This window comes from Oncorhynchus masou, chromosome 10 (assembly GCF_036934945.1).
Source record: "Oncorhynchus masou masou isolate Uvic2021 chromosome 10, UVic_Omas_1.1, whole genome shotgun sequence".
NCBI classification, from domain to species: Eukaryota; Metazoa; Chordata; class Actinopteri; order Salmoniformes; family Salmonidae; genus Oncorhynchus; species Oncorhynchus masou.
The window spans coordinates 21,643,345-21,668,872 of NC_088221.1; the positions used below are offsets into that span (position 1 = coordinate 21,643,345).

At 42.0% G+C, this 25,528-nt stretch overlaps 1 protein-coding gene across 4 annotated transcripts in view; it reads right to left on the bottom strand.

Annotated features, from left to right (window-relative positions):
• Positions 1–14,680, bottom strand: part of LOC135547326 (immunoglobulin-like domain-containing receptor 2) — a 34,352-nt gene extending 19,672 nt beyond the window's left edge. For 3 of the 4 annotated variants that reach the window (XM_064976216.1, XM_064976217.1, XM_064976215.1), the window contains exons 1-3: positions 14,525–14,680; positions 1,952–2,281; positions 192–311 (exon numbers count right to left, since the gene is read on the bottom strand). In XM_064976216.1, coding sequence (XP_064832288.1) covers positions 192–311; positions 1,952–2,281; positions 14,525–14,567 — 493 coding nt within the window. In that variant the 5' untranslated portion in view covers positions 14,568–14,680. The remainder of the gene's footprint in view (positions 1–191; positions 312–1,951; positions 2,282–14,524) is intronic. The other variant, XM_064976218.1, reaches the window with a different exon arrangement.
• Positions 14,681–25,528: the final 10,848 nt, after the last annotated feature.

Here is a 25,528-nt window from a genome sequence, read left to right on the forward strand (position 1 = left end):
GTTTCCTACTTCCTTAACTCCCAAATCCTTTTAAACCAGAGAGGACCTCGAAATAAGAAAGCCCCAACAGAATGTTCAGATTCCTGTTAATTTCTGCTCTATCCCTTCCTCTTTGATGCTGAGGTTTTTGAAATCCTGTGTTTAATGTTTACTTCCTGTGTGCGGAGGGTTCCCTTCCTGTGGTCACTCACCCAGCACCAGTACCTCCACCTGGCCCTCGTTCTTCCCCTCCAGGTCGTCGGCGATGACGATCTTACAGAAGTACACTCCGCTGTCGCCCCACTGCAGCTTCCCGATCCGCAGGTCCGCCTCTGGACAGGGACAGGACACAGGGTCAGAAGTCAGGACAAGGGTCATAGGTGAGAGGTCAAATGATATGAGAGCATGGTCAGTATATCCTATGAAAAAAACTCTAAAAAATTATACATATGAAACACACTTAACAAATAATCAACAACTGCATACAGTAACAAAATGATATACTGCTAAGCCAGATGTACACTTCATGATTTTGGCACCGATTTAGCTGTCCCAAGTTTTTGAAGTCGGAGACAAAATCCCCATATCGTTGCCTACTCAGGGCGTGCGGCCGTCACTGGCACTCGTTTAATGTGAGCGGGTCAGAGACGCAATCTCAGGGCTACCGATCCCATCTTTGAGCAGTCCCAGGCGTCCCGATATTTTCAAACATGTTTGATTTCATCAGCACAAAATCTGCAATGCTCTGTAGTGTGAGATGTGCAACGACAACTTTTAAGGAAGGTGATCAGCAATAGCCAATGAGAGCTTGGCAGAAAAGAAGCCAGTGAAATGATGACGTTGTTTCGCATCACACAGAATGTGTGTTGGTACTTGCCTTTAACCACAGCCAAAGTATCAAATCGTTACACCTCTAAAGCTCACAGGCAATGTTACTTAATTCAAAATGTTGGCTAGATATTTCAACTCTGTATGGCAAGCGTGAATGTCTGACTGAAAACGTTTGAGGTTGTTTTGAACCACAGCTCGTTCTACAGTAGCTACGTTAACAATCTAATCACATCATTGCATCATTGTTTTCGAGAGACAAATTGGTGGTATTGAGAATCCTCAAGATCAAGTGAAGAATCTTGTTGTGTGTGACACCCCGTCTGTGCCAAACCTACAAATCTACAGGAAAGTTGGTTGTTTAATGTGAGAGGCTCAGTGATGTTAAGATTTTGAAAGTCATGTAGTGTACACCCGGCATTGGTCAAACAATACACTGAACAAACCTCAAAGATACATTCCATTGACATTGGACTCATTCATACATCCAACAGCTTTCTATATAAGAATTATGACAACAGGAGGGTGTTTTGTTAAAAAAGAGACACAAAAGTAGGTGGGTGCTCTCTATTGAAAGGCAGAAAAAGGTGGGTATTTCATTTGGATAAGAAACTCAATGGGGGTGGTTTATTGTGACTAGGATAAGAGAGGGCAGTGTGTGAAGAAGACCACTCCATTGTGAACAGGGGTCAGTGTCGTTAACAATGTGTGTGTGTGTGTGTGTGTGTGTGTGTGTGTGTGTGTGTGTGTGTGTGTGTGTGTGTGTGTGTGTGTGTGTGTGTGTGTGTGTGTGTGTGTGTGTGTGTGTGTAGCCTGGCCTATTGTGAAGCAGAGACAGAGAACTATTTAAGGAGCAGGAAAAGCAGAGCACAAGCAGCCATGTTTCCTGTTGGGAGATGGATCATAAACAGTAGACTGGGATAATAGACAGGCTATGATGGACAAGACCACCGCCTATAACACTGAAGCACTGACATACAGTAAACAGCATTATAACGTGTCTGCACATGTCGTATGTCTTCCCTGACAACATTTCCACAAGCACAACATTTCTAGTCATTGAAACTCATAAAACTACAAAACACCGCCACACACCACTTCCAATCACAACACAAATCTACTCATTAACCAATCTCCACAGTACTGTTGATGATGGCGATGTCTCGGCCCTTGTAGTGCTCAGCAAGAGTCATGGAGGTTCCCTGGCCGGACGCTATGATGCGGACGGTGCGGCTGCTGTCGGAGCACTCCAGGTGGGCTGCGGCACCCAACTCGGGCCCCTGGACCCCAAAGCTTTCGGGAAAAGTGAAGGAGTCTCGTGTGCGGTCGCGGCAGTAGGATTTGTACCACCATTGCACCACAGGGGTCTGGGAGGAAGGCGTGTGGTACTGACACTCGAGCACCACCGACTGGAAGAGCATGGCGAAACGCCTCTTCTCCCGAACCGTCACCTGCACCCCCGCACACACACAGACTGATACACACACAGACAAGGTGTGAGAAAATGAGGGAGAAAATAGACGGGAAGCGGTTATTTAATAATACAATAATCAAAACAATATTTAATGTTATATTATGACAATATAAAGTTAACACAGTCCTACGAATAGAGAAGTAGGTGTCACATTTTAAATATCTAAAGGAAGTCTGCACATAAGGCCTTTAACATACACTACATGACCAGAAGTATATGGACACCTCATCAAACATCTTATTCCAAAATCATGGCCATTAATATGGAGTTGGTCCCCACTTTGCTGCAGTAGCAGCCTCCACACTTCTGGGAAGGCTTGCCACTAGATTTTGGAACATTTATTCGATGCTTGCTTCCATTCAGCCACAGGAGCATTAGTGAGGTCGGGCACTGATGTTGGGTGATTAGGCCTGGCTCGCAGTCGGCATTCCAATTCACCCCAAAGGTGTTCGATGGGGTTGAGGTCAGGGCTCTGTGCAGGCCAGTCAAGTTCTTCCATACCAATCCCGACAAACCATTTCTTCTGTATTGACCTCTCTTTGTGCCTGTGGACATTGTCATGCTGAAACAGGAAAGGGCCTTCCCCAAACGGTTGCCACAAAGTTGGAAGCCCAGAATCGTCTAGAATGTCATTGTATGCTGTAGCGTTCCAGTTCTTCACTGGAACTAAGGGGCCTTGCAAGAACCATGACAAACAACCCCAGACCATTGTTCCTCCACCAAACTTTACAGTTGGCACTATGCATTGGTGCAGGTAGTGTTCTCCTGCCATCCGCCAAACCCAGATCCGCCTGTCGGACTGCTAGATGGTGAAGCGTGAATGATCACTCCAGAGAACACGTTTTCACCGCTCCAGAGTTCAATGGCGGTGAGCTTTACACTACTCCAGCCGACGCTTGGCATTGCGCATGGTGATTTTATTGTATGCGGCTGCTCGACCATGGAAACCCATTTCATGGAGCTACCGACGAACAGTTCTCGTGCTGACTTTGCTTCCAGAGGCAGTTTGGAACTCAGTAGTGAGTGTTGCAACCGAGTACAATTTTTACACGCTTCAGCACAGTTTTGTGAGCTTCTGTGGCCTACCACTTCGCGGCTGAGCCGTTGTTGCTCTGAGATGTTTCAACTTCACAATAACAGTACTTACAGTTGACCGGGGCAGCTCTAGCAGGGCAGAAATTTGACAAACTGACTTGTTGGAAAGGTGGCATCCTATGATGGTGCCACACTGAATGTCACTGAGCTTTTCAGTAAGGCCATTCTACTGCCAATGTTTGTCTATGGAGATCGCATGGCTGTGTGCTCGAGTTTATACACCTGTCAGCTATGGGTGTGGCTGAAGTTGCTAAATCCTCTCATTTGAAGAGGTGTCCACATACTTTTGGCCATGGATTGTATCTTTTGAATAGTCAGAGAAACATGCAAATGGTAAGGAGATTAGACTTTACAGTTGAACGCTCTCCAACACCAGCTTTGAGAAGCACCCAGTCCAACACCATTTAGCCTCTACCCAGAGTAGAGCCCACAGCAGTCCAACTCTCCCTTTCATACCCCCCGCACATCCAACAGGTTAAGGGGGATTCCAGAAGGATCCTCTCAGTTAACTAAATCACAAAACTCAGGAGCGGGTCTGTATCTGTTGTGGAAGTGATGACCTGATTTCACCAACGCCTAAAAACATCTGGTCTGACTCCACTGAGAACCGTTTGTGGGTGTGTGTGTATGCGTAATGATGACTCCAGCTGGGCTCTTGAGTGGCGCAGGTGTCTAAGGCACTGCATCTCAATGCAAGGGGTGACACCACAGTCCTTGGTTCAAATCCAGGTTGAATCACATCTGGCTGTGATTGGGAATCCCATAGGGCGGCGCACAATTGGCCCAGCGTCGTCTGGGTTTGCCGGGGTAGGCCGTCATTATAAATAAGAATTTGTTCTTACCTGACTTCCCTAGTTAAATAAAAAAATAAAAAACTCAATCCCCAACTGGGAGATTGCCAAGTGGTGACTTGCACATTATCTAGATGCGGGGGGCTTCTCTCTCCAGTACACGGGAGGTCACAGAGGTTACATTCCACTGTGTGTGGGGGGCAGGGGCAGGACTGTAGTAGGGAGGTAGGGGGTTGTCATGAAACATGGGAACAGTGAGGGGGTTGTAGCCAGAGCAGTATACTCTGCAGCCAGTCTAGGTGGGGCATGCAGCAGGAACTCACTCCAAACATTTCCAAGAAAAGAGAAAATCACAGCAAACGGTTCTACACAGTGGCCCTCTCCTTAGCAGCAGTTTTCAGTTTAGTGCAGATGAAGGGAATGAGACAAGGAGGGGAGGCAGTTTTACACAGATTGAGATTCACACTTTGTACTAAAGAGGAGCCATGGCGATTCATAATTATGGCATTCAAATTTCCTACAGAGCTCCAATTAGAAGTTGCGGCTAACAACAGATATAGGCTCAAACTAAATAAATATCTGACCCTGCACCAACGGTTCACCAACTCCTCCTACAGAGTCAGAGGTAGATGTCAGTTACCTCTGGTCAGTGCAAAACAAATGAGAGAGAGAGAAAAGTGGCAGTTCTGTTCTTTATATATATATATTTTTTTAATTTTAAATATGAGAGGGTTGGAGAAAAAGAAAGATGGAGGAGAGAGGGGCCATGCTTCTAAATTCCTCCCGTGGGGTAAATGTGTCCCTCCCTTAGTCTTTTTGTTCATGGTCCAGCGCATTGTTTGGAATTAGTATAATCCTACAGTGCCTTCAGAGAGTATTCATACCCCTTGACTTATTCCAAATGTTGTTGTGTTACAGCCGGAATTCAAACTGAATTCAATATTTTTTTCTCACCTGTCTAATCTACACACAATACCCTATAATAACAAAGTGAAAGGATGTTACTAGAATGTTTTGCAAATGTATTGAAAATGAAAGACAGAAATATTGCATTTACATAAGTATTCACAAATGAGTCAATACATTGTAGAAGCACCTTTGGCTGTGATTACAGCTTTGAGTCATCTGGGGTATTACTGTATCAGCTTTGCACATCTGGATTTGGGGATTCTCTCCCATTCTTCCTTGTTAAGTTAGATTGGGAGCGACGGTGAACAGCAATCTTCAAGTCTTTCCACAGATTTTCAATGGGATTCAAGTCTAGGCTTTGGCTGTGCCACTCAAGGACTTTCACATTCTTTTTCTGAAGCCATACAGTTTTTGCTGTATGCTTGGGGTCATTGTCCTGTTGGAATGTACATCTTCGCCCCCCTCAAAGCTCATTTGTACTCTGAACAGGTTCTCATCAAGGATTTGCCTGTATTTGGCTCCATTTATTGTTTCCTTCTATCCTTACCAGTTTCCCCGTCCCTGCTGCTGAAAAGCACCCCATAGCATGAAGCTGACATCACCATGCTTCACAGTAGGGATGTTGTTAGACGGATGAGGAGCTGTGTCTGGTTTCTCCAGACATAGAGCTTTGCATTCAGGCCAAATAGTTACATTTTTGTCTCATCAGACCACAGATTCTTTTGCCTAATAATCTGTCTTTCATGTGCCTTGTTGCAAACTCCAGGAGTGGGTTCTTTGGGTTCTGGTCACCGACCTGACCAAGGTTCCTCTTGCCCGGTTGCTCAGTTTGGTCGAACATTCAGCTCTAAGCAGAGTCTGGGTAGTTCCATATTTTTTCCATTTCCCAATGATAGAAACTGTGCTCTTGGAAACTTTCAACACACTAGAAGTAGTTTTATACCCTTCCACAGATATATGCCTCATCACAATTCTATCTTGGAGATCTACGGACTTGGACTTTATGGTATAGTTTCTGCTCTGACATTCTGAATTGTCAACTGTGGGATCTTATAGTGTATAGACAGGTGTTTCTTTCTAAATCATGTCCCAAAATGTTTTAATTGGCAACAGGACTCCAATCAAGTTGTAGAAATTGGATGCACCTGAGCTCAATTTGGAGTGTCAAAGCAAAGAGGTGTGAATCCTTCAGTACCAGTCAAAAGATTGGACAAACCTACTCATTCAAGGCTTTTTCTTAATTTTTTTACTATTTTCTACATTGTACAATAACTATCAAAACTATGAAATAACACATATGGAATAATGTAGAAAGCATTTCAATTAACAGGTGGGCCTTGTTAAAACTTAATTTGTGGAATTTCTTTCCTTCTTAATGCATTTGAGCCAATAAGTTGCGTTGTGTCAAGGTAGGGGTGGTATACAGAAGATAGCACTATTTGATAAAAGACCAAGTCTATATTATGGCAAGAACAGCTAAAATAAGCAAAGGGAAATGACAGTCCATCATTACTTTAAGACATGAAGGTCAGTCAATGTGGAACATTTCAAGAACTTTGAAAGTTTCTTCAAGTGCAGTCGCAAAAACCCTCAAGCGCTATGATGAAACTGGCTCTCATGAGGACCGCCATATGAATGGAAGACCCAGAGTTACCTCTGCTGCAGAGGATAAGTTCATTAGAGTTACCAGCCTTAGAAATTACAGCCCAAATACATGCTTCACAGAGTTCAAGTAACAGACACATCTCAACATCAACTGTTCAGAGGAGACTGTGTGAATCAGGCCTTCATGGTCGAATTGCTGCAAAGAAACCACTACTAAAGGACACTAATAAGAAGAAGAGACTTGCTTGGGCCAAGAAACACGAGCCATGGACATTAGACTGGTGGAAATCTGTCCTTTGGTCTGATGAGACCAAATTTGAGATTTTTGGTTCCAATCGCCGTGTCTGCATGTTGTTACACACGCCTGGTGCAAAAGAACGGCCAATAGCCAATAGCTCTCTTGATGAGGGGGCGGGGTCAGCTCTCCAATTAATCGTGGAGTCGACCAATCAGCTGCTGGGGGATTTCAGGAAGCCATCTCCTGAAACACACTCAATCACACAAACTACAACACAGAAACTGGGGAACGTAAGAATGTCTACCACAGCATTCTGCAGTGATACGCCAACCCATCTGGTTTACGCTTATTGGGATTATCATTTGTTTTGCAACAGCACAATGACCCAACACACCTCCAGGCTGTGTAAGGACTATTTGACCAAGAAGGAGAGTGATGGAGTGCTGCATCAAATGACCTGGCCTCTACAATCACCTGACCTCAACCCAATTGAGATGGTTTAGGGTGAGTTGGACCGCAGAGTGAAGAAAAAGCAGCCAACAAGTGCTCAGCATATGTGGGAACTCCAAGACTGTTGGAAAAGCATTCCAAGTGACTACCCCATGAAGCTGGTTGAGAGAATAACAAGAGTGTGCAAAGCTATTATCACGGCAAAGGGTGAAGAATATAAAATCTAAAATATTTTTTTGTTTAACACTTTACTACATGATTCCATATGTGTTAGTTCATAGTTGTGATGTTTTCACTATTATTCTACAATGTAGAAAATAGTTTTTAAAAATTCAGGCTGTAATACAACATAATGTGGAATAAGTCAAGGGGTATTATTAATTTATGAAGGCCCTGTATGTGGACAACAGAATGGAGGAGGGGGATGTGAGGACTCCAACCAATGAGATTATCTCATTAGGTCCAGTGAACAGCCAATTAGCGGTTAGAGATTTGAAGAAGAATTTATTATATTCTAGCGAGGAGGAGAAAGAAAGAGGGACAGAAAGAACAGACAGGGTGGGACACCTTGGTAACCTCATAATTCACACATCAAAAAATATTCTGGGACCTTTGATCCAAGGTGTCAGCCTGTCTCAGCATCTCTCTAACAGAGAACAACACAAAACTGTCCGTGCATGTAACTAGGCACTCCAAAACACATATTTATAAACCTCTAAAAATACCCACAAGTGTGACATAACAAAAATACATTTATACCTACAGTGCATTCAGAAAGTATTCAGGCCCCACATTTTGTGACCTTACAGCCTTATTCAAAGATGGATTTAATAAAAAGTGTCCCTCATCAATCTACACACAATACCCCATAATGACAAACGCTAAAACAGGTTTACAGAAATGTGTGCAAATGTATTAAAGATTAAAAACAGAAACACCTTGTTTACATAAGTAATCAGACCCTTTGCTATGAGATTTGAAATTGAGCTCAGGTGCATCTGGTTTCCATTGATCACCCTTGATGTTCCTACAACTTGATTGGAGTCCACCTGTGGTAAATTCATTTTATTGGATATGATTTTGAAGGGCACACACCTGTCTATATAAGGTCCCACATTTGACAGTGCATGTCAGAGCAAAAACTAAGCCATGAGGTAGAAGGAATTGTCTGTAGAGCTCTGAGACAGGATTGTGTCAAGGCATAGATCTGGTGAAGGGTACCAACAAATTTCTGCAGCTTTGAAGTGACTCCATCACTCTTAAAATGTTAGAAGTTTGGAACCACCAAGTCTCTTCCTAGTGCTGGCCGCCCGGCCAAACTGAGCAATTGGGGGAGAAGGACCTTGGTCAGGGAGATGACCGAGAACACAATGGTCACTCTGAAAGAGCTTCAGAGTACCTCTGTGGAGATGGGAGAACCTTCCAGAAGGACAACCATCCCTACAGCACTCCACCAATCAGGCCTTTATGGTAGAGTGGCCAGACAGAAGCCTCTCTTCAGTAAAAGGCACATGACAGCCTACTTTGAGTCTGACAAAAGGCACCTAAAGGACTCTCAGACCATGAGAAACAAGATGATCTGACTGATGAAACCAAGTTTGAGCTCTTTGGCCTGAATGCCAAGCGTCACGTCTGGAGAAAACCTGGAACCATCCCTACGGTGAAGAATCTCGAGGCTGTAATCGCTGCCAAAGGTATTTTTTTATATATACAGTGGGGAGAACAAGTATTTGATACACTGCCGATTTTGCAGGTTTTCCTACTTACAAAGCATGTAGAGGTCTGTATTTTTTTTTATCATAGGTACACTTCAACTGTGAGAGGAAATCACATTGTATGATTTTTAAGTAATTAATTTGCATTTTATTGCATGACATAAGTATTTGATCACCTACCAACCAGTAAGAATTCCGGCACTCACAGACCTGTTAGTTTTTCTTTAAGAAGCCCTCCTGTTCTCCACTCATTACCTGTATTAACTGCACCTGTTTGAACTCGTTACCTGTATAAAAAACACCTGTCCACACACTCAATCAAACAGACTCCAACCTCTCCACAATGGCCAAGACCAGAGAGCTGTGTAAGGACATCAGGGATACAATTGTAGACCTGCACAAGGCTGGGATGGGCTACAGGACAATAGGCAAGCAGCTTGGTGAGAAGGCAACAACTGTTGGAGCAATTATTAGAAAATGGAAGAAGTTCAAGATGACGGTCAATCACCCTCGGTCTGGGGCTCCATGCAAGATCTCATCTCGTGGGGCATCAATGATCATGAGGAAGGTGAGGGATCAGCCCAGAACTACACGGCAGGACCTGGTCAATGACCTGAAGAGAGCTGGGACCACAGTCTCAAAGAAAACCATTAGTAACACACTACGCCGTCATGGATTAAAATCCTGCAGCGCACGCAAGGTCCCTCTGCTCAAGCCAGCGCATGTCCAGGCCCGTCTGAAGTTTGGCAATGACCATCTGGATGATCCAGAGGAATTAATGGGAGAAGGTCATGTGGTCTGATGAGACAAAAATAGAGCTTTTTGGTCTAAACTCCACTTGCCGTGTTTAGAGGAAGAAGAAGGATGAGTACAACCCCCAAAACACCATCCCAACCGTGAAGCATGGAGGTGGAAACATCATTCTTTGGGGAAGCTTTTCTGCAAAGGGGACAGGACAACTGCACCGTATTGAGGGGAGGATGGATGGGGCCATGTATTGCGAGATCTTGGCCAACAACCTCCTTCCCTCGGTAAGAGCATTGAAGATGGGTCGTGGCTGGGTCTTCCAGCATGAAAACGACCCGAAAGACACAGCCAGGGAAACTAAGGAGTGGCTCCGTCAGAAGCATCTCAAGGTCCTGGAGTGGCCTAGCCAGTCTCCAGACCTAAACCTAATAGAAAATCTTTGGAAGGAGCTGAAAGTCCGTATTGCCCAGCGACAGCCCCGAAACCTGAAGGATCTGGAGAAGGTCTGTATGGAGGAGTGGGCCAAAATCCCTGTTGCAGTGTGTGCAAACCTGGTCAAGAACTAGAGGAAACGTATGATCTCTGTAATTGCAAACAAAGGTTTCCGTACCAAATATTAAGTTCTGCTCTTCTGATGTATCAAATACTTATGTCACGCAATAAAATGCTAATTTATTACTTAAAAATCATACAATGTGATTTTCTGGATTTTTGTTTTAGATACTGTCTCTCACAGTTGAAGTGTACCTATGAAAAAGAATTACAGACCTCTACATGCTTTGTAAGTGGGAAAACCTGCAAAATAGGCAGCGTATCAAATACTTGTTCTCCCCACTGTATATATAGATATATATATATATATATATATAAGTTTTTTTAACTAGGCAAGTAAGTTAACTTCTATTTACAATGATGGCCTAGGAACAGTCGGTTAACTTCCTTGTTCAGGGGCAAAACGACAGATATTTACCTTGTCAGCTCGGGGATTCGATCTAGCAACCTTTCAGTTACTGGCTCAACGCTCTAACCACTTTACCCTTTACGCAACAAAGTATGTGAATAAAGGTACTGAATACTTGTGATATTTTTTATATATATTTTTTTAGCAAAAAAATACCAACCTGTTTTTGCTTTTTCATTATGAGGTATTGTGTGTAGATTGATTACCGAAAAAAACAACATTTGAATCAATTTTAGAACAAGGCTGTAACTTAACAATGTGGAGAAGGTCAAGGGTCTGAATACTTACTGAATGTACTGTATGATCCTGATTCAACTCAAAACATACATTTCCTAATCCATATTCACAACAAATTACCAGAAACACTTAACTATACTGAACAAAAATATAAATGCAATATGCATTTATGCAAGTGTTGGTTCCATGTTTCATGAGCAGAAATAAAATGTTAAAAAAAGCACAAAAAACATATTTTTCTAAACTGTTGTGCACAAATTTGTTTATATCCCCGTTAGTGATCTTTTCTCCTTTGCCAAGATAATCCATCCACCTGACAGGTGTGGCATATCAGTGAGCTGATTAAACAGCATGATCATAACACAGGTGGACCTTGTGCTTGGGACAATAAAAGTCAACTCTAAAATGTGCAGTTTTGTCACACAACACAATGACACAGATGTCTCAAGTTGAGAGCTTGTGCATTTGCCATGCTGACTTGAGGGATTGTCCACCAGAGCTATTGCCAGAGAATTTTATGTTAATTTCCCTACCATAAGCTACCTCCAATGTTGTTTTCGACAACTTGGCCAGTTTGTCCAACCGGCTTCACAATACGCAGACCACACCAGTCCAGGACCTCCACATCTGGCTTCTTCACCTGTGTGACTGTCTGTGACCAGCCACCCGGACAGCTGTTGAAACTGTGGGTTTGCACAACCAGATTGTTTCTGACAGTCTATGCATAAATTGTCTCATGGAAGCTCATCTGCGTTCTCGTCATCCTCACCAGGGTCTTGACCTAACTGCAGTTCACCGTCGTAACCAACTTCAGTGGGCAAATTCTCACCTTCGATGGCCACTGGTACGCTGGAGAAGTGTGATCTAAACGGATGAATCCCGGTTTCAACTGTACCGGGCAGATGGCAGACAGTGTGTATGGCATCACGTGGGCAAACGCTTTGCTGATGTCAATGTTGTGAACAGAGTGACCCATGGTGACGGTGGGGTTATGGTTTGGGCAGACATAAGTTACGGACAACAAACACAATTGCATTTTATCAATGGCATTTTGAATGCAGCAATACCTTGACAAGATAGTGAGGCCCATTGTTGTGCCATTCATCCGCCGCCATCACGTCATGTTTCAGCATGATAATGCACAGCTCCATTTTGCAAAGATCTGTTCACATTTCCTGGAAGCTGAAACCATCCCAGTTCATCCATAACCTGCATACTCATCAGACATGTCACCCATTGAACATGTTTAGGATGCTCTGGATCGACGTGTACGACAGCGTGTTTCAGTTCCCGCCAATATCCAGCAACTTCACACAGTCATTGAAGAGGGATGGGACAACATTCCACAGGCCACAATCAACAGCCTGATCAACTATATATGAAGGAGATGTGTCACGATGCATGAGGCAAATGGTGGTCACACCAGATACTGACTGGTTTTCGGCTCCACACCCCTACTTTTTTTTGGAAGGTATCTGTGACCAACAGAAGCATATCTGTTATCCATAGATTAGGGCCTAGTGAATGTATTTAAATGAACTAATTTCCTTATGAACGGTAATTTAATAAATCTTTGAATTTGTTTCATGTTGCATTTTTGTTCAGTGTATTTAGTGCCTTGCAAAGGTATTCATCCCCCTTGGTGTTTTTCCTATTTTTTTGCATTATAACCTGTAATTTTTAATTGATTTTTATTTGGATTTCATGTAATGGACATACACAAAATAGTCCAAATTGGTGAAGTGAAATTAAAAAAATAACGTATTTTTTCTTTTCACTTGAATATTTTGGACTAATTCAAAAAAATTAACTGAATGGTGCATGTGGTGAAAAGTGGTGTATTCACTCCCTTTGCTATGAAGTCCCTAAATAAGATCTGGTGCAACCAATTACCTTCAGAAGTCACATAATTAGTTAGATTGCACACAGGTGGACTTTATTTAAGTGTCACATGATCTCAGTGTATTTATACACCTGTTCTGAAAGTCCCCAGAGTATGCAACACCACTAAGCAAGGGGCACTAACAAGCAAGCGGCACCATGAAGACCAAGGAGCTATCCAAACAGGTCACGGACAAAGTTGTGGAGAAGTACAGATCAGGGTTGGGTTATAAAAAAATATCTGCAACTTTGAACATCCCATGGAGCACCATTAAATCCATTATTAAAATATTTTAATAATATGGCACCACAACAAACCCGCCAAGAGAGGGCTGCCCACCAAGGAGGAAATTAATCCGAGGCAACAAAGAGACCAAAGATAACCCTGAAGGAGCTGCAAAGCTCCACAGTGGAGATTGGAGTATATGTTCATAGGACCAGTTTAAGCTGTACAAGCTGTAATTGCTGCAAAAGGTGGCTCTACAATGTATTGAATTTGAGGAGGGTGAATAGTTATGCACACTCAAGTTCTGTTTTTTGGTCTTATTTCTTGTTTGTTTCACCCAAAAAATATTTTGTATCTTCAGTGGTAGGCATGTTGTGTAAATCAAATGATACAACCCCCCCCCAAAAAATAAAGTTTTATTCCAGGTTGAAAGGCAAAAAAATAGGAAAAATGCCAAGGGGGTGAATACTTTCGTAAGCCACTGTACCATACACCATCAAATAGTGTTCTTTTTTTACACAATCAAATAATGTTCTCTTTTATAGAAGAGTAGACAACACAAACTGGTTATAGTTTAACCAGTCTACTAGGCTCTTCTTGGTCAAAGTTCTGAGTCACAGCATGCTTCCTGACCACAGCAGGTCCTTTCCTTGCAAACAACTGACACGTTTTCTTGCCAGGCATTCCAACACACAGATTTGACTCCCTAGAGGACTTTTTTTGTTCTTGTATAGGTCTACAGAAAAACCTCTTCAAAATACAGAATTAAATAATGGTTACATTTATATTAAATTACAAAATCAAAGGTGGGAAATTGGGCTCTCAGAATGAGAGTTATATGTGTGTTATAATAGAGGACCAGCATATCTCGGCCTATTAAATGTGTATGTGAGTCATTGGGGTGCAGGCATAACGGGACCTTCTATTTTCTATTTCATCTTTATTTTGAAGGGAACTCATACTGAGACTAGAGTATTGTTTACAGATAAGCCCTGCATACAAACCAACCCACAATTACAAAATATATTAAGAATAAACGTGTTTTCACTAGCGTCCTCATTCCACACATTCCTCCTGTAATTTAGGACAAAAAACAATAGAGGAAAAACAAGAGTAGACTACCTAAAGCCTATCACTGCACAGGTTCAAAAAATAAAGCAAATCAGACTAATCCCCCAACACAACAAGTGGGCAAACAAAAGTATGTTTATCAAAATGAAGGGAATCCAAAAGTCATGTTGACTTTTGAGGTCGTAGCCTACTGTAAAGGTAGACCCGTTAGCTGCTGGAATAAAGTGAAGGGGTCAAACTGTTGCTGGCTGCATCCACGGCTTTCGCAGACAGATGACAAAACAACATGCTGAGTGAGTAAAGAAAAAAACATTTACCTGTTATGCAAAAAATAATCCATCGACCTAACAGCCAGCTCATTTTTCGAAAAAAAAGTTTCGCATTCAGATATAATTAATCCAAATGTTCGTCCTGCCCATTGTTCGCCGCATTCTTTGGTCCGTTGAGTGCGCACAAGAATAAACCGGGAGAGCCGAAGTGTCAATCCGAGACCAGGGGGAGTGTACCACTTCACCAGCGGGTGAGTTCCAACTGCACTCCAAAAAATAAATGTTTTTAAATGTTTTACCACCCTTTTACCTAGAATAATCGTACAAGCACGTGTTTAAATAGATTTGTGATTAAAAATATTACGTCTAAACTGGTCTCCAAAAACGATAATTGAAAATATTGTATTTTTCATATAAAATCAGGTTATACTAACTCCGGTGTGATCCTTTAAAATGTAAAAAAAATAAACAAAAATAATCCTTTAGTTCAGTTTTTCCTTCACTTTATTATCAGTAAATGCTCTATAATAAAAACAAAATTAGTTATTAAATTACATAAATATTTTCATTACATTTCCATTAATCATTCATAACAAGACTTAATTTATTGATTGGCATAATTACTAGCAAATATTAATACAAATTCATTAATAAATCAGTGCTTTATCAAATAAAAAGGATGTAGGCCTACTTTCATCACAAACAAATAATTAAAAGATAGCACAGAGTCAAAACCATTCCATAATTACACACATACTTCTAACAGTTAATGACCACATGGGGTCGCAACCATTGAGATATATATATATATATATATATATATATATACACACACACACACACCAGTTGACTGACAGGGGGCTCTGTTTTGAAGCCACAGCTCCTCCATCTTGGCTTGGCACTCCACCACCATTGTAAAAAAATATATATTTTTATTAACTGTACATTTGTTTTTGCCACGTTTATTCTGTAACAGACACCTTAATAAATACTTTTAAATTATATTATGTGAGCTAAACATAACTATTTTTTTAAATCCTTAAAGTATAATTTTTTTAAAGTTCTAATGTTACTGTCCACACTACAACAAAAAATACATAAATACATGTAATTTTGTCCTTGAAATATTTCATTGAAATACTGTAGAATTCCAGTCATTGCTATGGAGGACTGCTTCTACTGGGGTATGTCAATATGGCCGACCAATGGCTACAGTGGAATACTCGTTTCTGATTGGCTTGAAGAGCATTCTAGAGCGTACATTATGTAAAGGATAATCAACGAGGGGCTATGCGTTCTATGGAAAATAATGAACGACGTGGAAGGTGTGTTCCAGAGAAGGCATAGAGCTCCAAGTTGATTATCTCTTTTATACCATGGTTATAAATGTGTTCATTTGCTGGTAGAAATTTGTTCAACATCCACTGAAGTAGCTAGAAAGTTTACACTACATAGCTATAGTAGTTACCATGGTAACCAAGCAAACATACATCCTATCTAGCTAACCAAATCATCAGTCCTAGTTTGCCAGTTCGATTGGGCACAGCAAGAGTTCAGTATGTTTCCACCAATAGCAAGCGTGAGGGGGAGAAGACCGGGCTAGTTTTGAAGTTAAAGTAGGTAACTGTGATTCTAAGGTGATTTTGATCCCTGGTTAATGGCGAACAGTGAAGAGACCAGATAGTAACTCTAGATACCGGCAATTCTAGAGTTTCCTCTGGGTTTCTGAAGATACGTGACGCTACTAGCTAGCTTCTATTAATGTTAGCCGCTAGTTAGCCAACTCAAGTTAGCTAGTGTCGTGGAAATATTGGTCCAAATATTTCTCAGATACCGGAACTCGTGAATTCAAATAGACTTTATTACAAAAGTAACAGAAGCCGAGCAATTCAATGGAACAACTGACCTCTCCAGTCTCAGCACTCTGCTTTTATACAGTTTTGCCCTTACATAACATATATGGACACTCCTCTCTTTGTAAATGATTAACACCCCTTGGCATTTCACCACTATTATCTTCCTGTCCCGCTTCTGGCTTGTTCACTCACTTCTGACTTATTTATGCTCATCTTAGATTATATTGGTGGCGTCACCATGGTACTAATGCAAAAAAATAATACATGTATTACATACAGTTATGTTGGGAACATGTATATGTCAAATATTATTTGATTAGTACAAACCTATTCTTATTGCAGATACATGGCTTGTGGTGCCTATACTGATTTCTGTTGATCCAGCCCTGTACATTCACCTGGGCTCAGCCCTTATTCTGCTTACACATGTCTGCTAATTAACCCTATGTTGATTATGCTCACTACTTCTGGGAGAACAGTCTAGGTACTGGGAAATCTGGAAATTCTCCAACACTAGTAGCCAGCAGATCTTACACTTTCTGACAGCTGCACTACAGGATCGGACAGGCCGTTAGCTTAAAGGGGAAATCTGCAATTGCACATATATTTTTTGACTTCTAAATGAATGATATTTCATTCTTAAAGAATATAAAGTATAAATGCCTCATTTCACCTTTATTTAACCAGGTAAGCTAGTTGAGAACAAGTTCTCATTTGCAACTACCACCTGGCCACGATAAAGCAAAGCAGTTCGTAGCAAAATCTATATACAGCATGTGCAAATGAGGTAGGATACAGCATGTGCAAATGAGGTAGGATAAGAGAGGTAAGGCAATAAATAGGCTATGGTGGAAATTATTTACAATATAGCAATTAAACACTGGAATGTTTGAATGTGCAAGTTGCGATACTGGGGTGCAAAGGAGCAAGATAAATAAATCAATAAATACAGTATGGAGATGAGGTAGATTGGATGGGCTATTTACAGATGAGCTATGTACAGTAAATACAATATAGCAAGTAAAACACTGGAATGGTGGATTTGCAGTGGAAGAATGTGCAAAGTAGAAATAAAAATAATGGGGTGCTGTTACAAATCCCTTTTGGCCCGACAGTCTAGGGGGGATGGTAATGAGACCCGTAACATAACTCAGGCAAATTATAATAGTGACAAAGTAAAAGTGTGAACGAAATAACCAGGACAACTGAAATCTACCGTCAAACTCAAGATTTATTTGAAAACACATGGTAATGGGGGGGCAGGAAAAGGGGCTGAGCTGGACCCAAGGAAAGAAACAATAAGTATTCAAAAACACCCCTAAGCTAGACTAGCCTACTTTAACAACAGCTAACTAACTAACCAAAAATACAGTGGGTGGTCCGCCCAGTTCTAACTAGTGTATTTAACAAAGTCTACCTACGGGTATTGTATGCCCATGGGCGACTTGTCTTTCCCCTTTTCCCACCAGCAAACAAACACAAACACCATAACCAAAAACAATACTCACAGGTGAGGACAAAGTGCTATGGAGGTGCTCAAACAAAAGATAGCTCAATACATAAAGAGAGTGAAACAGAGAGATCTACAGACATGGCATTTACAGAGAGATTGAGCTTTAGAGCAAACAACTGACAGGGTTTTTAAACCAAGGGAAAGGAACTGTGATAGGGTAGGAAACAGGAGATGTGTCTTCTGATTGATGATTGGATTGGTGACTGATTGGGGAGTGATGATTTTCACCTGTGGGGGGAGAAGGAGAGAAAAGAACACAGGATACACACACACAGGATACACACACAGGATACTGATATCCGTAACAGTTGCAAAGGAGCAAAATAAATAAATAAATAAAATAAATACAGTAGGGAAAGAGGTAGTTGTTTGGGCTAAATTATAGGTGGGCTATGTACAGGTGCAGTGATCTGTGAGCTGCTCTGAGAGCTGGTGCTTAAAGCTAGTGAGGGAGGTAAGAGTCTCCAGCTTCAGAGATTTTTGCAGTTCGTTCCAGAGAACTGGAAGAAGAGGTGGCCAAAGGAAGAATTGGCTTTCGGGGTGACCAGTGAGATACACCTGCTGGAGCACGTGCTACGGATGGGTGCTGAGAAGATGTGGCTTTACCTAGCATAGACTTGTAGATGACCTGGAGCCAGTGGATTTGGCGACGAGTATGAAGCAAGGGCCAGCCAACGAGAGAATATAGGTTGCAGTGGTGGGTAGTATATGGGGCTTTGGTAACAAAACGGATGGCACTGTGATAGACTGCATCCAATTTGTTGAGTAGAGTGTTGGAGGCTATTTTGTAAATGACATCGCCGAAGTCGAGGATCGGTAGGATAGTCAGTTTAAATAATATATATATATATTTTACATTTTACTCCCTAATTTCATAGTATCCAATTGTTAGTAGTTTCTATTTTGTCTCATCGCTACAACTCCTGTACGGGCTCGGGAGAGACGAAGGTCCAAAGTTATGTGTCCTCCGAAACACAACCCAACCAAGCCGCACTGCTTCTTAACACAGTGCGCAACCAACCCGGAAGCCAGCCGCACCAACTATGATTTTGATATCATGGACAGCCGGTCCTTGCATCCATAGCCCTGTCTATGAATTTGAGTGGTTACATTTCCCTCAGCTTTTAAGTGAAAGGAGCAGCTTTATTGCTTCAACTGCTGATTTTCTTTTTTTTTATTTAACCAAGCAAGTCAGTTAAGAACAAATTCTTATTTACAATGACAGCCTAGAAACAGTGGGTTAACTGCTTTGTTCGGTGGCAGAATGACAGATATTTTGCTGGTCAGCTCAGGGATTCGATCTGGCAACCTTTCAGTTACTGGTCCAACACTCTAACCATTAGGGTACAATTGGAGTCGGAAGTTTACATACACTTAGGTCGGAGTCATTAAAACTAGTTTTGTAGACCTCCACAACTCTGGTTCATCCTTGGGAGCAATTTCGAAATGCCTGAAGGTACCACGTTCATCTGTACAAACAATAGTACGCAAATATAAACACCATGGGACCACAAAGCCGTCATACTGCTACGTACTTTGATGCGAAAAGTGCATATCAATCCCAGAACAACAGCAAAGGACCTTGTGAAGATGCTGGAGAAAACGGATACAAAAGTGTCTATATCCACAGTAAAACCAGACCTATATCGACATAACCTGAAGGGATGCTCAGCAAGGAAGAAGCCACTGCTCCAAAACCGCCATAAAAAAAGCTGAACTACGGTTTGCAACTGCACATGCGGACAACGTTCGTAATTTTTGGAGAAATGTCCTCTGGTCTGATTAAATAAAAATAGAACTGTTTGGCCATAATGACCATCATTATGTTTGGAGGAAAAAGGGGGGAAGCTTGCAAGCCGAAGAACACATCCCAAACGTGAAGCATGGGGGTGGCAGCATCATGTTGTGGGGGTGCTTTGCTGTGGGAGGGACTGGTGCACTACACAAAATAGATGGCATCATGAGGTGCACTACACAAAATAGATGGCATCATGAGGCTGGAAAATGATGTGGATATATTGAAGCAACATCTCAAGACATCAGTCAGGAAGTTAAAGCTTGGTCGCAAATGGGTCTTGCAAATGGACAATGACCCCAAGCATACTTCCAAAGTTGTGGCAAAATGGCTTAAGGACAACAAAGTCAAGGTATTGGAGTGGCCATCACAAAGCCCTGACCTCAATCTCATAGAAGATTTGTGTGCAGAACTGAACAAGCGTGTGCGAGCAAGGAGGCCTACAAACCTGACTCAGTTACACCAGCTCTGTCAGGAGGAATGGGCCAAAATTCACCCAACTTATTGTGGGAAGCTTGTGGAAGGCTACACCAAACATTTGACCCAAGTTAAACAATTTTAAAGGCAATGCTACCAAATACTAATTGAGTTTATGTAAACTTCTGACCACCTGGAACGGGATGAAAGAAAGAAAAGCTGAAATAAATCATTCTCTACTATTATTCTGACATTTCACATTCTTAAAATAAAGTAGTGATCCTAACTGACCTAAGACAGGGAATTTTTACTAGGATTAAATGTCAGGAATTGTGGAAAACTGAGTTTAAATGTAGTTGGTTAAGGTGTACGTAAACTTCCAACCTCAACTGTGTGTTCCCCCCTTATATCTTAATGTAATGCCATAAACATTTTATGCAGATTAGTATCAATGATTTATCAACAGCTGTGACAAGTTGTCCAGCATAGGAAATCCTCACTGGTACCCTAGTTTATAGAAAGACACATATATACACTGAGTGTACAAAACATTAGGAACACCTACTCTTTCCGTGACATAGACTATCCAGGTGAGAGCTACAGTATGATCCCTTATTGATGCCACCTGTTAAATCCACTTAAATCAGTGTAGATTTAGGGGAGGAGACAGGTTAAAGAATGATTTGTAAGCCTTGAGACATGGATTGTGTATGTGTACCATTCGGAGGGTGAATGGGCAAGACAAAAGATTGAAGTGCCTTTGAAGGGGTATGATAGTAGGTGACAGGCACACTGGTTTGAGTGTATCAAGAACTGTAACACTGCTGGGTTTTTCATGCTCAAAAGTTTCCTGTGTTTATCAAGAATGGTCCACCACCCAAAGAACATCCAATTTGTGGGAAGGAAGCATTGGAGTCAACATGTATGGAGAATCAAAGCTGCCAGAATTAGAATTATGTGAATGCAAACAAATAGATAAATACATGGATGAATTATTGCACACATAAATAATGAATCCCACCTTTTCATTTTATTTCTGTATTTCTTCCTCCAATATGATAATGAAGGGGTGTCAAACAATCTTATGTGGGTGGTATCTAACTCACCATTGGTTGATCAATGCCACGGCGCGATGATCGATTGTATTTGTCTGGTCTGCATTAAGACCAGAAGTTTAAAGGCCATGTTTCACATTTTCGTCCGTAAAACAGCCACTTTTTGGGGGAAATTGGAAATAAAATATATTATATGCCGCACATGCACCATAATAACACACACACATAAAATGTTCCTTGCTTGACGTAGAAACCGGTGAATAGTTATGGAACACTGAGCCGTTGACTGCACCAGGTGGCTGTGTTATGAGTCAGTTGCTTTGGCAATAAGGCACCAGACTACAGCCATAGTTTTGAACCTAGAATACCAAGAGATGAGAGTAGGCAAGGAGTCGAACGAGAGGGGCGAGAGGAATGTCAAGTTGTCCAGAAAGTATGGTAAGCTAACGTTACTGAGTATCAAGCTAGTTAGCTTGGCTAAAATTTTACAGCAAGACTCAGTTTTTCCACTTAAAGCTAGCTAGCTAGATAATGAACTAAACCATTATCTAGGTAGCAAAAAGATTTGTCAGATGTAAAGCAGGATCATGGCAGGTCAGAAGCAATGCATTTTGGTTAGCTCACATTAACTGCACTGAACAAAAATATAAACACAACATGTAAAAGTGTTGGTATCGTGAGCTGAAATAAAAGATCCCAGAAATGTGTCACTCACAAAAAGCTTATTTCGATCAAATGTTGTGCATACATTTGTTTACATCCCTGTTAGTGAGCATTTCTCCTTTGCCAAAATAATCTATCCATCTGACAGTTGTGGCATATTAAGAAGCTGATTGAACAGCATAATTACATAGGCGCACTATTGTGCAGGGGACAATAAAAGGCCACTCTAAAATGTGCAGTTTTGTCACACAACACAATGCCACAGATGTCTCAAATTGAGGCAGCGTGCAATTGGCATGCTGCCTGGAGGGCACTTACAGGAATCTAAACCTGTGTGGAACCACAGGGTATGGGAAAGCAGGTCCTCCGGCATCCTGGTACCCAGGCAATGATTTTCAGGATGACTTTGTGTATGAGGAAGGGAAGGCTTTCCTGGTGTATGGGTCCCACGGTGAGGGTGAGGGGTGCTGTAATGTGCTTGATTGTGCTGGATCCCAATGGTTGCTTATCCAGGGCTTGGACCGGAAAAGTATAGGAGAGAAGGTATGAGGGAATGTTCAGGGAGGAGGCAAGGGCCTTGTCAATTAAATACCCCACGGCACTGGAGTCCACGAGCTGGAGAGACAACACGAGGGACAGCCAGTCGGTGAAATTGAAACGAGAAAGGATTTGGCGGAAAGAGATGATAAAATACTCACGCCAACCCCGGGAGACGGATGATAACAGGGCGGTCCCTCTGCCCTCGTGGATCCCTGGTCCCTTGAAGTGGTTGTTCCCCTTGTTCTGCAAGGGCTGCAACTTTTGTGGAGCGATGGGTAACGATGCTTCGTGGGAGGCAGTTGTAGATGTGTGCAGAGGGTCCCTGGTTCGAGCCCAGGTAGGGGTGAGGAGAGGGACGGAAGCTATACTGTTACACAGAGCGCCGGCTCATTCCATCTGCTGGAAGCTGCCACGGTCCGGAAGGTGAGGGCACACTCCGCTGAAGTATGGGCACCCTGCAAGAGTCAGAGTAGGTGCTCACCTCCCTCTCTGCCCTCCGGTAGCTGATCGAAGACCGCCCTGAACAGAGCCATCAACCTCTCATAGGAACCCAACTCCTCATCTCTTCTCTCCCAGATGCCCGTGACCCACTCCAATGCCCCTCCGGTCAGCAAGGAAATGATCGTGGCAACCTCTGACCTCTCAGTGGTAAGGGCTCCCATCTGATGGGCGATTTAATTAGGGCTGATTTCAAGTTTTCATAGCAATCGGTAATCAGCCGTTTTCATCATGGATTGCAATGTAATCGGCCATAATCGGTGTCCAAACTGTGGCAAGCTGACCACCTGTTACGCAAGTGCAGTGTCAAAATAACCTTGTGGCTGCAAGGAGCCAAGGTAAGTTGCTAGCTAGCATTAAACTTATCTTATAAAAACAATCAATCAAGTTGCCCTGGATAAGAGAGCGTCTGCAAAATGTATATCGTTGTATAGGCCTATTAGTTTTTTAAATATGACATTGTGGCATAAATAATGAATTACATGCACTAAACAAGGATATACTGAACTCACAAAATATGACATGATAAACTGTTTGAAACCACCAAGGGGCCAGGGTTCCGGTGCATAGATCTTTGTACTGGTCCTCCATGGGAATCGATTCCACAGCTCTGGCGTTGCAAGCACCATGCTCCACCAACCAAACCACACAGAATCAGGCAACACATTTGAAAGTGATTTGTGATGAAGAGAATGACTAATTTCCATTTCAGCATTATCTGCTTGGGACCTACAGGTGACAATTCCACAACCTGAACAAATATATAAACGCAACAATTTCAAAGATGTTACAGTAACATAAGGATATCAGTCAACTGAGAGAAATTCATTAGGCCCTTAATCTCTGGATTTCACATGACTGGGAATACAGACATGCATCTGTTGGTCACAGATACCTTAAAAAAAATGTAAGGGCGTGAATTAGAAATCCTGTCAGTATCTGCTGTGACCACCATTTGCCTCATGCAGCGCGACACATTCTCATCCTCTATCCTTCGCATAAAGTTGATCCGGCTGTTGATTGTCACCTGTGGAATGTTGTCCCACTACTCTTCCATGGCTGTGCGAAGTGGCTGGATATTGGCAGGAACTAGAACACACTGTCATACACGTCAATCCAGAGCATTCCAAACATGATCAATGGGTGACATGGCTGGTGAGTATGCAGGCCATGGAAGAACTGGGACATTTTCAGCTTCCAGGAATTGTGTAGAGATCCTTGCGACATGGGGTTGTGCATTAACAGGTTGAAACATGACGCGATAGCGGCGGATGAATGGCACGAAAATGGGCCTCAGGATCTCGTCACGGTATCTCTGTGCAATCAAATTGCCATTGATAAAATGAAATTGTGTTCGTTGTGTGTAGCTTATGCCTGCCCATGCCATAACCCCACCGGCACGATGGGATGTAAACAGAAATAGAGAAATAAGCTTTTTGTGTGTATGAAAAATGTCTGGGATCTTTTATTTCAGCTCATGAAACATGGGACCAACACTTTACATGTTGTGTTTATATTTTTGTTGGGTGTAAATACGAAGCTGTGTGAGGCGATGATCAGTGGTGGAGAAAGTACTTAATTGTCAAAATTGAGTAAAAGTAAAGATACCTTAATAGAAAATGACTCAAGTAAAACTGAGTAAAAGTCTAAAAGTATCTGGTTTAAAAGGAACTTAAGTGCAGTGGTAGAAAAAATAATCAATTGTCATACTTGAGTAAAAGTATATGTTGTACATCAAATTACTTGCATTAAGCAAACAAGAAGGCACAATTTTCTTATTAAAACAATATATACGGACAGACGGGCACACTCCAACACTCGGGAATCATGGGAAAATGTAATGGAGTAAAAAGTACATACTTTCTTGAGGAATGTAGTGGAGTAAAAGTTGTCAGAAATATAAATTGTAAAGTACAGATACCCCAAAAGACTGCTTAAGTAGTACTTCAATGTAGTTTTACTTAAGTACTATACACCACTGGCAATGATGTCACCCTGACATGTAGTTTCATACCTGCCAGACAACTCAATTGGTCATAACCTCATGGTCCACGGAGGCTGATTTACTCTGATGTTGATCCAAAGGTCAATCAGAAGACAAGAGAAGGGATTGCACCATTTGCTTAATGTCAAAATGGAAATTAAGATCAATAGAAGGAGTACAGTTGGATCAAGTGAAGATCATTTCTCTTAATTACGTAGATGGATTTTTTTTCTCCCAGTTGGACATGCTAAGGCTTAATTACTAAGAGCACTAGATGCAGTGTACTTATTTCACCACTGAGTGTGTGCACTGTAGTGTGTGTATAGGCAGAATGTGTATTATTTTGTCTCCCTGGTTCGTGCAGATCATTATTGCCTCGTTGTACTTTAACAACGGTCAACTAGACATTAATCCCTCCTATGAGGGCTGAGCAGAGTTGAACCATGACGTCCCTGGAGGGCAGAACACCCTGCGCCAGGTGACCATACATGAGAACCAGCTGTGGCAGTGCAGGGTCCAGATCCCTGGAGACGACAAGGGGAGGCTGTCCGCCATATCCAACTGGTGGTCCTGGGTGAGAACAGTAGCCATGTAGGGAAATAGTATGATAGATGAAGTCTGGATGAAAAGGCTAAATCTGTTTAAAGATGGAATAGATACTTCAATTCGGTCTTGTCATGTAAAGGGAGGAGTAAAATACCTGCCACTGGTTAGGTCAGAGTTTCCCAAAC